This window comes from Sminthopsis crassicaudata, chromosome 2, assembly GCF_048593235.1.
Source record: "Sminthopsis crassicaudata isolate SCR6 chromosome 2, ASM4859323v1, whole genome shotgun sequence".
NCBI lineage: Eukaryota > Metazoa > Chordata > Mammalia > Dasyuromorphia > Dasyuridae > Sminthopsis > Sminthopsis crassicaudata.
In genome coordinates this window covers 669,433,850-669,450,497 of record NC_133618.1, presented here as the reverse complement: position 1 = coordinate 669,450,497, position 16,648 = coordinate 669,433,850, and the positions used below count along the sequence as shown (strand labels likewise).

The 16,648-nt window shown below is 32.9% G+C and overlaps 1 protein-coding gene across 1 annotated transcript in view; it reads right to left on the bottom strand.

Annotated features, from left to right (window-relative positions):
• PCDH15 (protocadherin related 15) overlaps positions 1-16,648 on the bottom strand; it is a 2,229,510-nt gene that overhangs the window by 419,218 nt on the left and 1,793,644 nt on the right. The window contains exons 15-17 of the mRNA XM_074297067.1: positions 12,536-12,742; positions 5,966-6,100; positions 4,414-4,563 (exon numbers count right to left, since the gene is read on the bottom strand). Coding sequence (XP_074153168.1) covers positions 4,414-4,563; positions 5,966-6,100; positions 12,536-12,742 — 492 coding nt within the window. The remainder of the gene's footprint in view (positions 1-4,413; positions 4,564-5,965; positions 6,101-12,535; positions 12,743-16,648) is intronic.

Genomic DNA, 16,648 nt, shown 5'->3' with positions numbered 1-16,648 from the left:
CTTATTACCTTCACACTTCTATCAACCATTTTAGGAGGATGAGGAGGCCTAAACCAAACCCACATAGGAAAAATCCTAGCCTACTCTTCTATTGCTCATATAGGCTGAATAGTAGTTATTGTTCACATTAACCCCACAATAACAATCCTTAATCTAACTATCTATATTATCGCCACACTGACCACATTCTTAACCCTTAACATCATGAATACCACTAAAGTAAAATCTCTTGGAAGCCTATGAAACAAATCCACCCCAACAACTATTATTATTCTCCTAACATTCTTATCCTTAGGAGGTCTTCCACCTCTCACCGGATTTATGCCCAAATGACTTATTCTTCAAGAACTTATCTACAACGGAAACATCACCACCGCCACCATCATAGCTCTTTCCACCCTACTTAATCTATTCTTTTATATACGAATTATTTATGCATCAAGCCTTACCATATTCCCATCCACTAATAACTCAAAAATACAGTGATTCAACCACTCAATAAAACCCACTACTATCATCCCTACAGCCACCATCATCTCTTCATTATTACTCCCACTTACCCCTATATTTATCACACTAACATAACTAAGAACTACAAGACTTTATCTTGCTTCACTTGAATCAAATTGAGCACTTTAATTAAGCTAAGTTCTCACCCCAGACCTTGGCAGCACTTAAGCTACTTTTTTGAATTTGCAATTCAAAGTATTATATACTTCAAAGCCAACCTAAAGGCTTAGGTTCCAACTAGACCAAAGGCCTTCAAAGCCTTAAGTAGGTGTTAAATCACCTAGCCTTTGAATACAACCAGAGACTCCAGGCCTTGTGAAAAAAAGGCGGGGAGTCCCCAGGGGTAGTCTCAATGATCACCCCTTTGCCTCTAAACTGGAGGGTATCTATCCCACTAACTCTTAGTTAACAGCTAAGCACCTGAACACTTGACTTCAGTTTAATGGTAAAAAGAGATATTTAGTCTCTGTCTTTGAATTTACAGTCCAATGCTTATACTCAGCCATTTTACCTATGTTCATTACTCGATGGCTATTCTCTACTAATCATAAAGATATTGGTACTCTCTACTTACTGTTTGGTGCTTGAGCAGGCATAATTGGCACAGCCTTAAGCCTCCTCATCCGAGCAGAACTTGGGCAACCCGGAACTCTAATCAGTGATGATCAAATCTACAATGTAATTGTTACAGCCCATGCCTTTGTTATAATTTTCTTTATAGTGATACCTATTATAATTGGGGGATTTGGTAACTGACTGGTACCACTAATAATTGGGGTTCCTGACATAGCATTCCCTCAAATAAATAATATGAGTTTCTGACTTCTACCACCATCTTTCCTACTACTGCTTGCATCTTCAACAGTTGAAGCAGGCGCTGGTACAGGATGAACCATTTACCCGCCTCTGGTAGGAAATCTAGCCCATGCTGGAGCATCAGTAGATCTCGCTATTTTCTCACTCCATCTGGCAGGAGTATCGTCCATTCTAGGGGCTATTAATTTCATCACAACCATTATTAACATAAACCCCCCTGCTATATCCCAATACCAAACACCACTTTTCGTTTGATCAGTGATGATTACAGCAGTTCTTCTTCTCTTATCTCTACCAGTTCTAGCGGCTGGAATCATTATACTTCTTACAGATCACAACTTAAATACAACATTCTTTGACCCAGCTGGAGGAGGTGACCCAATCCTTTATCAGCATCTATTCTGATTCTTTGGACACCCAGAAGTATTCTGACTCTGTCACTTTATTGCTGAGAAACACGTGATACTGAACTACTCGGTTAATTACTCTCGGCCTCAGTTTTCCTTTCTACATGTAAATATAGAATAGTTGATTTGCTCAGTTCTGTTCCATTTAAATCCATTCCAGTGATCATATGCCCAATCAGCCTCATAGACCTTAGATTAAAAGTAGAAAAATCCTTCAAAGTATGGCAAACATTACATAAAAATCACGTTTAAAAAGGTCAAGAAAAAGTTCCAAAATGCTCTAGGGATCATCTACAAGTTATTAAGTGAATTGAGAAAGAATGGATTCAAGTCATTGAAGCAAATATGCATTCTAGAACACTCTCGAAGAAAATGTAGGACTCAGCTATGGAAAGAGAAGATGTCAAGGAAGATCATCCAACTCTGCAGGCAGTTGGGATAATAAAACCTGGTCTGAGGAAAGTCCCACTAAAAGCTCAGTATCTTTTCCATCTTCCTTTCTTGCCATCTGTTTATCTGTTACAAACAATACAATTTATTGTTTTGTTATTCAAATGTTACCTATAAATGGAATTTGTTTTGGCCATAGATGTCAAAGGTTGACTAGAAATGGCTTATAAATTTAAAAAAAATATGCAGAGACACCAATCTCTGCTTAAATGTTTGGAAGTTTTTATAAATAATAATAATAGTGAACATTTATATAACACTTACTCTATGCCAAGAGCTCTACTAAGCACTTTACAATTATTTTATTTAATCCTCACAAGCATAAAAGAATATAAGTGCTATTATTTTCCCTATTATGCATATGCAGAAACTGAAGCAGACAAAGATTAAATTATTTGCCCAGAGTCAAATGCTAGTAAATGTCTGAGATCATCTTTGAACTCAGGTTTTTCCGATAATGGACCTTGTGCTCTATCTACTGGGCCAGAGGGACTCAACGTGATTGAGACATTATTTTGTTCAAAGTAAGCTATTTTTTGTAACAGAATGTTACATATTAAATGTGGTGATTAGATGAGATTCTAAAGTTCCTAATAATTCAAGAGGTAAGATCTCCCAGTGGCTGAAGCCATGGGGGAAAGTGAGTTTACCATAGAGGAAAAGAAGAAAAGAGTTTGAGAGGAGAGCCCTGGGTATTCCCAATGGGAGGAGCTTAGCCACAGAGAAGAGTCTAGCCTGTCCAGAGGAATAGCAAGAGTTAAATGAATCAGGGAAAGATAGACCAGCAAAGCCAAGAGAAGAGTTCCAAGAGGAGTTGTCATTGAGCAGAAGTCACAGAACACATAATGAAATCTCCCACTTATTCTTCTTATATATCTGAACTACTTCCCAAAGACTTGGGCATGGTATCATCACTAATAGGAAAGTAGCATCTCTTCTATTGGTCTCAGTTTCTTCATCTGTAAAGTGGCTGGCTAGGGCTCAATGACCACTTGGGTCACTCTGACTTCCAAATATATGATACTATGAAGATAGTTTATAAATTCCTTTATTCATTGTAATTATCCATTGGATAATTAAGAAGGGGAATAATTTAACAGAAATCAGGAAAGAAGCTAGATATTTGGAAAGAACTTGAGAGGATATTTTATCCCATTATCTTATTTTACATTTAAGAAAACTGAGATCCAAAGAACTGAAGTCATTTACCCCAAATAATTCACACAGCTAGTGATTAGCACAATTTGGCATCAGATATTGTATAGATACAAATGTGTCTTTAGACCATTAGGTACTTTTTCTTTTTATTAGGTACTTTTTCTTTTTATTGATTCATTGCTTTGTTTGTTTGTTTTAATTGGGAAGAAGATACTTTTCTTCATGTAAACAAGGTTGTCTAAACCTTTTTTCCTGTTCATTACTGTTTATTGTTAGTATAATAAAAGTTTTCCATTTATTCTACTGTTTCTGCTCTTCCTACCCATCCTTTTCTGTGACACTTTATATCATTCTGACTGATATTGAGGGAACACGTATGATTGTTTTATTTTTTTCCACACATAGTATAGAAGACATGGAAAGGACAAATGATTTTAATCCTTGATTCTAGTCTCTTGCTCATCCATTTCAAGGTGAAAGGAGGTCAGATTAAATTATAGCAAAGAACATTGAGATTTTACTCTTTGATAATGGGAATATAAATGAATGAGGAAAAAGATCAAAAAGGAGACAATGAGATCCAGTGGAGAGAATTTTCATACCAAATTGTACCTAAACATTATTTTTCATTTCTCAGCTTTTTCATGTTGAAAATTTGCAGAATTTTCTGGAGGATTTTTCAAACAGAAAAAAAAAAAACAAAACAGTGGGGAGGTAGATATTTGAAGTGAAGCATCCATTTTTAAATCTGGATAAAAAAGAGCCTCTTTTTGTTTCAAATCCTCAATGTACAGATGAAGTAACTTGAATGCATCTCAATAACTATGGAAATATGAAAGTATGGCAAAATACATAGTGTCATGGACTCTAATAAAAAAAAAATCTTTCAAATTGTGTCTCTGTGATCACAGACCATCACTGAGTTCCTCTGAGCCTCAGTTTCTCCATCTACAAGAAGAGAATAATGTTTTGAGCTTTGAGGAAGAACATGTGGATAGACTCCATTTAGAACTCCAAAAGCACCACATCAATGCCACTTACAAAGAATGATTCCCTTGCCACATGTGGTTACCTGTATGACGCTGTCCCCAGGCTTCATGTCTGTGTAAACATAGACATCGTAGGAGATGGCAGGGAAGGTTGGAGTGTTATCATTGGCATCAATCACCTTGATGTTGACTGTAACAGGGCTGCTTTCTTGGACACCATCAAATGCAGTTATCTTTAAAGGAAAACAAAGAGCCCTGTAGCTTTAATAAAGAAATCCTAACTTGAATTGTCACTGAATAGAGCACATTCTTACAATAGACTTTCTCCCCCCTTCTAATTTTAACTGGGAAGAAGATACTTTTCTTCATGTAAACAAGGTTGTCTAAACCTTTTTTCCTGTTCATTACTGTTTATTGTTAGTATATTGCTATTGCTATTAAAAAGAGAATTATTTTCCTTATAAACACACCCAGAAATATGCACCAAGACTTTCGTACAATGACAAACAAAGTGTTTTGGGATTCTAGGAAAACTCCGTTGGCAGGCTAAACAGCAATTTGATCCCCAGGACTAGAATCAGTGTACAGGAAGCGAAAAACTGGGTAGATGAACATATCTGAATTATGTAGGAATTTTAGAATTTTTTTCCTTCATTTAAATATAACTTTATCTACTTATTAAGACTGAATAATGATCCATGATAGTCAGAAAACTGTTGGATCATTTTAAGGAGAAAATAAAATAAATAGAAAAATACTTGAAAAGTGAAATGAATTATCCAAATGTATTTATCTCTTTCTTTCTGATCCTTTTCCTCTTCTTCCTTCCCTCCATTCTCATCTCTTTATCTCTCATTCCTTATTTCTGTGTGTGTGTGTGTGTGTGTGTGTATGTGTGTGTGTATCTCTGCGTTTCTGTGTCTTTGTGTTTGTGTATCTGTCTCTATCTCTTTTTTGTCCCCTCCTTTCTCTCTTAAGACTGGAGAATTATATATATATATATATATATATATATATATATATATATATATGTATATATATATATACATATATATATGTATATAATATGTATATATGTACATATATATAAATATAATATATACATTGTATGTATATATATGTACATATATACATATAATATATATACATACATATAATATATATATATATTTATAATTTCATAATTTTGGGGGGCATTTCAGGCCAACTATAAGAATGCCCTCCATGGTATAATTCTAGTAACCCTATAAAATATTATCACAGAGAGTTTATCAGAGCAGAAAGATCAAATTAATTGATTATGTTCACAAAGTCAGCATTTGTACAAAACAGCACTTAAAATTAAGTTTTCCTGACTCTAAGGCTGACTTGCTAAACACAGCACCACTTCACTTCTCTGAATTAGGGTATTATTAAAATAAATGTAGTACCTGTAAAGTCCAGATACCTGCAATAATGAATGCATCCTATGGTTTATAGTCATAAAGAGAAGAAAGCTGCATAAGGTATTTCTTATTGATATATTTTTTTGAGCTGCTTCTCTCCTACCTGCAATACACTGACCATTTCACTTTTGAAAAATAGCATCATTCTGTCACATCAGGATTATTTTTACAGGGATGCTAGGAGGCTTACCGAGAACGTGTAGTACTGCTGTTCTTCCCTGTCCACGGGCTGAAGCAAGGTGAGGTAGCGTGTTATACCAGATGGAGTCACAGTGAAGACTGAGGTGTAGTCATTCAGAAAAAGATGGACTTCAGGGTCTTTTGTCTTTTAAAAAAATAATATTCATTAAGAGCTCAATGAGCCATTTGTCCATTACTTAGAAGCAATCTCAGAGTTTATGATACGAAATAGACAAAGAATTACATAAATTATCACACCAAACAATAAGCAGATTTTTTACCTCAGTAACTCATAGATGAAGTAAAATGACTACAAAAGTTTGATCCTTTCGAGGGAACAGCAAAATATGGAAAACACTCATTTGTGTGATTAACGGGTGTGTGAAAAGATAAAAAGAAAGAAGGATTTGTAAAAAATGCAATTATTTTTTAAAGAAAAAGAGCCCATTTCTATCATTTACCAAATCACCAGGTGATCTCTAACTTATTCCCCACTGTGCTGGAAGTCAGAGGACCCAGACCCAGGATGACTATGGGTGATATAATGTTCTTTTTTGAACTTCAGATCAAAAAGTTCCTCCTCCTTGAGATGAAATGAGATGTGATGATGTGGCACTTCCTTTCTTTTGGTAGGAAGGTGGAGAAGTTTAGCTGTGTAATATTCCATAGTTTATTGTCTTTGCCTGTTTTTTTAGCTGTTATAATTGGAGGGATCATTAGATACTTGGGTTGATCAGTGTATCTGTAGAAAAGTTTGTGATGTAATAGTTTACTGATTTTAAACATTTATTTGAAGAGTTTAATATGATCTCTAAATTTTATTTGCTATATTTCTACTCCATATCTCTAACTACCATATTTCTTACATTAGAATAGCAAATGTGGACTTATAAAGAAATTCCTTATCAACTGCCAAGGTTTATGACTAACTTCCTCACCCCTGTATTCCACCCCCAGCATCTACACATCTCTGTTTCCTCTCTAATGTTCTTCATTAAATTAAGCCTCCCTTCCAGGATGTCACATTGTCTCTACTAGTTGGACTAGTCTATTAATTGAAAGAACTCTACTAGTTCTTCTAGTCTACTAGTTGAAAGAGAGATTCAATAGCTCATGGAGAAATATCCCTATGGATTATACTTATTATTGAACCACATTCTAATTCTACAAAATGTCTCCAAGAGTAGTCAATCACAGAAGATCAATTTTAATTAAAGAGTCTAAGCTCATTAAGCTGAAAATACACAAATTTACCTGAATTGCCTGAAAGAAAAGATGAAGATAATGATAAATAGTCTATGAGACAGAGTGTGGCAAAAAAGGTCATGCCTGAAAGTTAATTTGTCATTTAGAAGCTTCTAGATTTTTAGTATGTACATCCCTTAAAAAAAAACTCACAAAATGAGTTAATGAATGAAATGATTATATTAGTAAACTGCAGGGCAGCAGAAAAAAATAATAAATTTATATGTGGAAAGAAGACAAGAGGAAGATACTTGGAATATGGAGAATGAAGGGATGTGGAAAAGAGGAAATTATTGATAAGAAAAGAAGAGACTTGGAATTAATAATGTGGTTTCCAGTAAATGAAAGGAATCATCTCAGAAAAAACAAAACAAAACAAAACAAAACAAAAAAACAAAACAGTTAACCCACAAGATTTATGTCCTTGAAAAGTGACTTATTTGTTCAAGATAGTTATATATAACCAGTTAGAGTTATATACAGAACTGTTTTCAACTCCCTCTCCACCCTGTGTGTGTGGATGTACATTTATAACCACATGTGTGGATGTATCATTTGTAACCTATTCTGCAAGACATATTAGCACAATTTAAAATCATTTTTGAACAATTTTAAATGGTTGAGTGATGCAAATATGATACCACATTCAGAGTTAGTTTAAAGAATAATACTCTTAATTATCACATAGCTTTGATATAAGGGTGTGTGTGTGTGTGTGTGTGTGTGTGTGTGTGTGTGTGTGTGTAGGACAAGCAGAGAGCAGTTGTTAAATGGAACCATAACAAGCTAAGTTAATACCCCAATTTAAAGGCATTTCATTTAAAAATATAAAGAAAACAAATACTTATGGAGCCCCGATTTAGCCTACCATGTAATTGAAACTGTGGAATTGCAAATAGGAGAAAAATAACAGTTTTACTGTTTAACTTAGATTAACCACAAAACCTATGTATATATTTCTGCATTATTTCAAAGGACTTTATAAAAGTATTTTTAAAGTGAATTAGATGCCAGTTATCAGCTATGTCAGCTTAATGTCAGATTCTGTTAAGAAATTATGTTATAGAAGGTTGGTTGGAGTTCAGTCTCAAACATTTTCTAAAGTTCATTGACTCTAGACAAGTAAACAGTGTATAATTCCATAATATATTCTTTGGTAGGAGGGCACTTGCAATTGGATGATCAAGTCAAGCATGGCATTTTTTTTGGGGGGGCAGCGTACAATAGTATATAATAAGATCAATCAATTATTTCGGCTACTGAATGGTTATACATATGGACTATTTCTTTTTATTATGCTGCAACCTTGATTTAGACACAGAATATAATATTTAAGTTGTACATCTCAATTAACACTGTGTTTAAAGGATGAAGAAGCAAAGTGCTTAATAATTATTTGTTCAATGAATATATGAATAAATCAATGAATTATTCAATCTGCACCAAACATAGCAAAAATATGTTTCTTTTGTTTTCCATTTAATTTTATGAAACAAAATATATGTGTATGTATACATACATATATACACACATACATACCCATATATACTTAGTTACAAAGACACACATTTGCATATATGTGCATGTATAAAATAGTACAATATACTGAATTATCTTTGACAGCTGATTTCTGATTTGGACTATTTTTTTTTTTCTTGTAAAGAATGTGTTCTCTACATATGTAATATCTTCACCTGGATCTATGTTAACTGAATATATTGAGATTTGAAGGCACATACATAAAAGTATTTTAGATCAAACACTAATCAAAAAACAATCAATACATATTTTTAAAGCAACTACTAGGTGCCACATGGATTCAAAAGATATTTTCAGCATAAATAGTTAAGAAAAGCCTAAGCCCAAATGTATGAGGCTAATTTATTGGAGTAACTAACTTGTGGACTTATATATTACTAGTGAATGACAAATTTAAGTGAATTACTCAAATCTCTGCTAGCTATAGTTTGAGAATTTACTTTTTTGAGAAGGAAAACAAATGTATATATATATATGTATATATATACATATATATGTATATATACACATACAAACACACACACACACATATATATATATGTATATATACACACACATATATGTGTGTGTATATATATATATATATATACACACACAAACACACACACACATATATATGTGTATATATATATATATATATATATATATACACATATATATATATATATATATGAAGTCAGCTATAGAAGAACAAGTGTAAATTAATATTATACCAAAGGATTATTCATGAACAATCTAACTTTCTCTTTATATTTCCATTCCCAAAGTTATCAGTCCCTTTGTTGCACTATATTTTCATTGGAGCTCATTAATAAATTCCTCTATGTTTGGATCACCAAATCCTTATCATATGGCAAGCTGGGACAGCTCTTAGACAAAGTCCTCAAGATCACACAAGAATTTATTTCTACTACAAATTAACTCATTGAATTGAAATACAGCTCGGACAATTTACAAATTCTCTAAATCTTCCCCCCGCCACTGCTTGACCTTAGTCGATGTTTGGTCTTTAACCTAACAAATCGAATAAGCAGATGTCACAGATTCCACTCTGCCTGGGAGACAAAGGGCTTGAATGTTGTCTCATTAATTTTAATGCTATTTATGCTGAGATTAATTTGCATCCTGGCTCACACAGAGAGAAACCACAGTTACACAGATTTAGCAGATGCATGCAGTACAAGAAAAGAACCAAGGCATTGTAGAGAACTTTCAATCAGTTAAGTGTCTGTGTTTAGAACTGGAAGAGCCTAAAGGATTTTTGAACTAAATTCTGGTCTCCTAAGTATGAAGTCAAATTCTGGATTTTTTGGGAGCACATCAGAAGGTGTTGCAGAAGATGTTTAAAGTAATGATGGGTTGGGATCGCAACTGTTGGAGGGAATTTCTAAATGGATGCAATCACACATAATTTGAAGTGCTGGGATATAAATTGAATGTGTTATTTATTATGACTATGAAACACAGAAATATATAGATACACAGATGTTCCATAAATGTTGTTTGTCCTTCATTCTTGAAGAGGGCCATATCATAGAGGTAATGAATGCCATGATATGTGAATGAATTGGTTTGAATTGAGGAAGAGCTGGGCAAGGTCACCAACCTCACTTTGTCCTCCAGAGCCATCTGGTTCCAATGACCAGAAATGGAGAAGGATGAGTGGGGATGGCCCTGGTATACTATATATATATATGAAGTCATGCAATCCACAGCTGGTAGATATCTGGATATTTGGTTAATTCAGAAAGTTGTTATCTCGGAAACTTTGGAAGAGTATTAGGCAACACATAGGTTAAAATATAATACCATGATATGTAAATGAATTTGTTTGAATTGAGGAAGGATTGGGCCAGGTCACTAGCATCTTTTGTGCTCCAGAGCCATCTGGGTCCAGTGGCCAGATATAGATCAGGGATGACTGAGGATGGCCCTGGGTGCACTATGTATATGAAGTCATGCAATCCACAGCTGGTAGATATCTGGATATTTGGTTAATTCAGAAAGTTGTTATCTCGGAAACTTTGGAAGAGTATTAGGCAACACATAGGTTAATATGTAATTTAAAATGTTGATGGTTTTAGAATAACTTTATAGTCCTATAGTTAGGGAGAAAATAATCTGCATCTTCCAAAGAAAATGAAAAAGAGAAGAGATCACATCAATAAACATGCTAATCTTCCCCTCTCCCCCCCACCCCCAAATATCATGAAACTGCAAAACACAAAACCACACACAGCATTAAATACTACCTACAGGAATGCCACCTGGTGGAACCTGTGAGCAAATCAGACGTGACAAAAATATCAACAAAACATAGTTTTAGCTATTTTATCTACAAATATTAGCCTTATCTCTACTGGGTGTTAGATGCATGTAACACTTCTTGGAAATGTGTGCTCTGATAGCAACAGTGACTGGACAGGTGATTTCATTGATAAAGGAACTCTGGGAAGAAGGAAGTATAATTCTGTACTTTCTTTAAAATTTATAATTTTAGAGAGTTTCCTAGAGCATCAAGGGGATAAGTACTATATCCAAGGCCATACAGACAGTATGTAGAAGAACTTGAACTCATTACTTTGTGGCTTGAAGCTAACTCTCTAAAACACTCATACTATCTCTTGTATCATCCTGAGGATGTTGAAAACAGAATACATTTAAAGAATTTTAAGCATTTTCTGTCAAATGTGTGACAATAGATAGTTTTATTCTAGAGGATAAAATATTGGGTTTGTGATCACAGGCATATTTATGCACAATTCTGTGTCTCAGTTTCCTCATTTATAAGAGGGGAGTGTTAATACCTAGGGAGCAACTAAATGGAGTAATAGCGAACAGAGTACTAAACCTGGACTCAGGAAGACTCATCTTCCTGAGTTCAATTGAGACTTCAGACACTTACTCGCTGTATGAACCTAGGCAAGTCATTTTACTCTGATTGTCTCAGTTTGCTCATCTTTAAAATGAGCTGGAAGAGAAAATTGCTCCAATATCTATGCCAAAAAAAAACCCTAATACCACAAAATAGTGTCATGAAGACATGACTGAAAAACTAAAACCTAAGAGTGGTAGAATGTAACCTACTGCAGTCTTTGGTGCTACTCAACCATCATTGTTTAATTTACAAAGAATATTGGAAACCCACAACAGTCACCTTAGTTATCAATGCCATCAGATTATCATGGCTCCATTTAACTGTTGGTCAAATACCATTGGATTTTGTTAGATTCTAATATCTAGCTCTAAATCTAAAATCCTCCTCAATCCAAATGAAGACCTGTCTACAACTTAGATAGATGTGTCTTAGGGAGACTTCTGTAGATCTCAGATCTTCTCTGGCTTGGGGGAAGCATAGGTACAGAAGTTTGGCAGAGCAGAAAACATATTAGACTGAGATCCAGAGGGCCTGGACTTGAATCTTGTCTTTACTACTTACTATCTGTGTAACCTTGGACAAGTTTGGGAGCCACAAGCCTTTCATAAATGAAATAAAAGACAAAGTTAGTCATCCTCTAATAACCTTTCAAATTCTTATTTACAATGCTATGATTTAGCCATGATCATGGAGCTAGTCAAATAGAAGTAAGATTTCAAACTAGAGCTTTCTGAGTCTACATCCAATATCTTCTTTATCATGTCACCATGACCAATGAATGTTTCATTTACATAGATTTCTAGTTTCTATTTCCTGCCATAAAACTCAAAGAAATTTTTGTCATCAAATTTAAAAACATAAATAAATTCATTAATTTGACCCTATCTTAGTAGAAAATTAAAAAAAAATGCAACTTACATCCTCTACATCCTTGTCCAAGACAACGATTCTCAGAGGGGTGGTCAAGTTGAGACTGTCCGAGATAGTTGCACCAACAGGGGCAGACTCCAGGATATAGCCTTGATAACTTGGCATTGTAAAGTAAGGACTCTGGTTGTTTTCATCCAAAATTTCAATATGAAGGCTAGCAAATGCAGGGAGAGGATGGCCATTATCTTGTTCTGCCTGACAAACATTAGAAAAAGAAGATATATATATACTGTTATATAGTTTGGGTAATCTTGAATCTTTCTGAATCAGAAGACAAACAAATATAGTCTTTTTTATTTGCTTTAATCTCTCCCATCATTCCTTAGGTAGGAATATCGGAAAAACACGAATCATCTTGAAGCATCAATAAATCTCTAAAAGACATTTACTAGAACCTAGAGAGGAAGTTTAATTCTGGTTGTCTTACCCTATTCCTGCCACCTTCAGGATAAGAGAATCATTAGTCTGGGTTATAAGAGTTGGGAAATCATTTCCACCATAATTTTTTATGTTTGCTTAGGAAAAACTAGAGCATTTCTTTCAATCAACCCTTCTTGAACCTTAGAAATCAACAAGTCCCTGCTCAGTTTTCTGTTTGCTTTATGTTTTTGCCCACATCTTATTAAACAGGAAAACTCCATTCAAATATAGAAATATTATTTTTAAATGATCATACAAAAAGTGCAAGTTGAGCCAGATTCACAGTGGATGATGTTCAGAAAGGTAAGAATATTTTTGTTTAGAAGTGCATACACATACATACACACACACACACACACACACACACACACACACACACACAAAGTTGAAAAGGGAAAAAAGCACAAAGTTGGACCTAATCTGAGTAGACTGGCTGAAAGACTAGTCAGTCTATAGGAATGTCTTACACAAATACTAATACAAATAATGATAATCATTTCGATAAATAAAACATTGACAGAATCCTTGGAAAACCCAAAGAAGTATATTTCTGTAACAAAAAAAAAAAAAAATATTTGCAGGCATTAAGAAACCAGAAAAGGCAAAATTAATAGTATATCTTCAAAAAGCCACCAAGAATTAAAATTTGATGATATATTATTTATCTCAAAAAAGCAATGTCTTTTATGAAGAGATTCTTTTCACTTCTATTTATTTACATATACCATAATCATCTACTTATATTGATTTCATCAACCAGAGAATTTTGATCATGAATGGCTATTTCAACTTTTTTTGTTCAGCAATCCTTAAAAAACAAATATGTAGATTAGGTAAGCTCAATTTTAAATTATTAGGGATATATTTTCTGTGCTTTGGTCATAATTAAAGCCACAACTAAATTATAGCATTTAAAATTTTATAGGATTTGATTAGATTTGAAATTTGATTGAATTGGTTAAGTTCAGCTCTTTTTTAAAAATCAAAGACAGTGTTTTCCATTTAGATCCTAGAAGAGTTTATTTTTATTATTATAATTTCATTTACTATGAAACATGGTGGTTCTACTTAATAGTTTCATATAACTTTTTCCTGTATTATGTTTTTGGGAAAATTATCCTTTAGAGGGAAAAAAAATATATACTCTTGCTTCTTCACAGAAAAGGTCTAATAAATTAAAATAAATCTATGCACTTCAAACTTAAATTCCTTAATTTTTTATGCCTCAACAGTCTAATTACAATGATTATATAATGACTTAAATTTTATTTCAGTATGTTCTAATTGTCTAAAAATCTTTACTACAGAATACTATTTTCACACAGGTAAATGATCTTTGTCAAATGCCTGTATATCCTGGATTATGAAGGTTCATAGATGGGTTCAGATAGAAATTCAAACTTTGGTTGTCTTTATATACCCATTTTAAACTAAATATAACTTAAGATCGACTTTTAATATCTATTAAATTTAAAGTTTGTGACATTTTACAATATGTAAAAAGTGGTGTTATTACTAACTTTCTGATGAGTTTAATTTCAAACATATAATATTAATACATCTGATAAATGATGCTTCATAAGACTCAATTCAGTTCTTAAAACTCTTATAAATATTAAAAGATGTATGTATATTTAGTATGATAGCATAATATCAAACTACTTTACATGTTGTCATGTTTCCTTCTGCTAACCCCAGCATTTTAGAAATTCTAATTATCTCTAATTGCTTACATCAATAAAAGAAAGAAACTGAATTGAATTGCATGTGAAACTTAAAAAAAAAAAAAACAGAAAAAGAACAAATTAAAAATCTCCAATTGAAGATCAAATTTGAAATTCTGAAAATCAAAGGAGATATAATTAAGTATTAATAAAAAAGCAAGAAAACCATTTGACTAATAAGTAAAACTAGAAGCTGGCTTTATGAAACAAAGCAATAAAACCAGTAAATCAATAGTTAATTTGATTTATTTAAAAAGAAGAAGAAGAAGAAGAAGAAGAAGAAGAAGAAGAAGAAGAAGAAGAAGAAGAAGAAGGAAAAGAAGAAGAAGAAGAAGAAGAAGAAGAAGAAGAAGAAGAAGAAGAAGAAGAAGAAGAAGAAGAAGAAGAAGAAGAAGAAGAAGAAGGAAAAGAAGAAGAAGAAGAAGAAGAAGAAGAAGAAGAAGAAGAAGAAGAAGAAGAAGAAGAAGAAGAAGAAGAAGAAGAAGAAGAAGAAGAAGAAGAAGAAAGAAGAAGAAGAAGAAAGAAGAAGAAGAAGAAGAAGAAGAAGAAGAAGAAGAAGAAGAAGAAGAAGAAGAAGAAGAAGAAGAAGAAGAAGAAGAAGAAGAAGAAGAAGAAGAAGAAGAAAACCAAACCAAATTTCTAGTGCCAAAAATGTAAGGGGTGAATTCCCCACCAATGAAGAAAATTGTGATATGTTATTTTGCCCAATTATATGCCAATAAATCAAACAATATAAATAAAATGGATGGATAAAACATAAGTGAGAGTTAAATTAGGAATTCAGGGCTGGTTCAATATTAAGAAAACTATCAGCATAATTGACCATAGTTGATCACATCACAAAACAAATCAGTTGATTATCTCAACAGAGATAGGAAAAAAACAAAAAACAAAAAAAATAAAAAAACAAAAAACAAAAAAAAAAACTTTGATAACATATAGCACTCATTCCTATTAAAAATATGAAATATAGGAATAAATGAAGTTTACCTTAAAATGGTTAATAACATTTATCTAAAAGCATAAGCGAGCATTATGTATAATGGGAATAAGCCAGAAGCCTTTCAATGCATTTCATGGGTGAATCAAAGATATACATTATCACCTCTATTATTTAATGTTGTACTAGTTTAATTAAAATTAATGAAAGAAAGAAAATACATTAAATGAATTAGAATAGACATTGAGAAAACAAAACTATTATTCTTTGCAGATGATATGATGTTCTGAAAAATCCTAGAGAATCAACTTAAAATTACTTGAAATTATTCACAATTTTAGCAAATTTGCAGAATACAATATAAACCCATACAAATCATCAGTATTCCTACATGATGACCAACAAAGTCCAGCAGTAAGAGACAGGAAGATAAATTCCATTTAGAAAACTATAGGAAATACAAAGCACTTGGAATCTATTTGCCAAGGCAAAAACAGGTATACAAGCACAGGTATAAAACACATTTAACACAAATACAGTAAGATTTAAACCAATAGAAAAACATATTAACTTCTCATGGGCAGGGCAAGCCAGTATAACAAAAATAACAATTTTAACTAAATTAATCTATTTATGTAATCAAGCTATCAAATCAAACTATCATTCAAACTATCAAAGTTATTTTATAGAGCTAGAAAAAGAATCATATCAAAATCGATCTGGAAGAAAAAAAGCTCAAGGATGGAAATGATAAAAATTCAAACTAAAGTGCTCTAGTGATACCAGATCTCAAACTGCAATGTAAAGTTGTAAATCTCAAAACAATCCTGTACTTGCTAAGAAATAGATGGCTAGATCAATAGAATAGATCAGGTGCAAATTACATTATAGTAAATGACCATAGTAATCTAGGATATAATAAAGTCGAAGAGCCAACCTTTTGAAACTCATTATTTAACAAAAATTGTTGGGAAAAGTGGAAAACCGTATGTCATATTGGGTATAGATCAATATCTC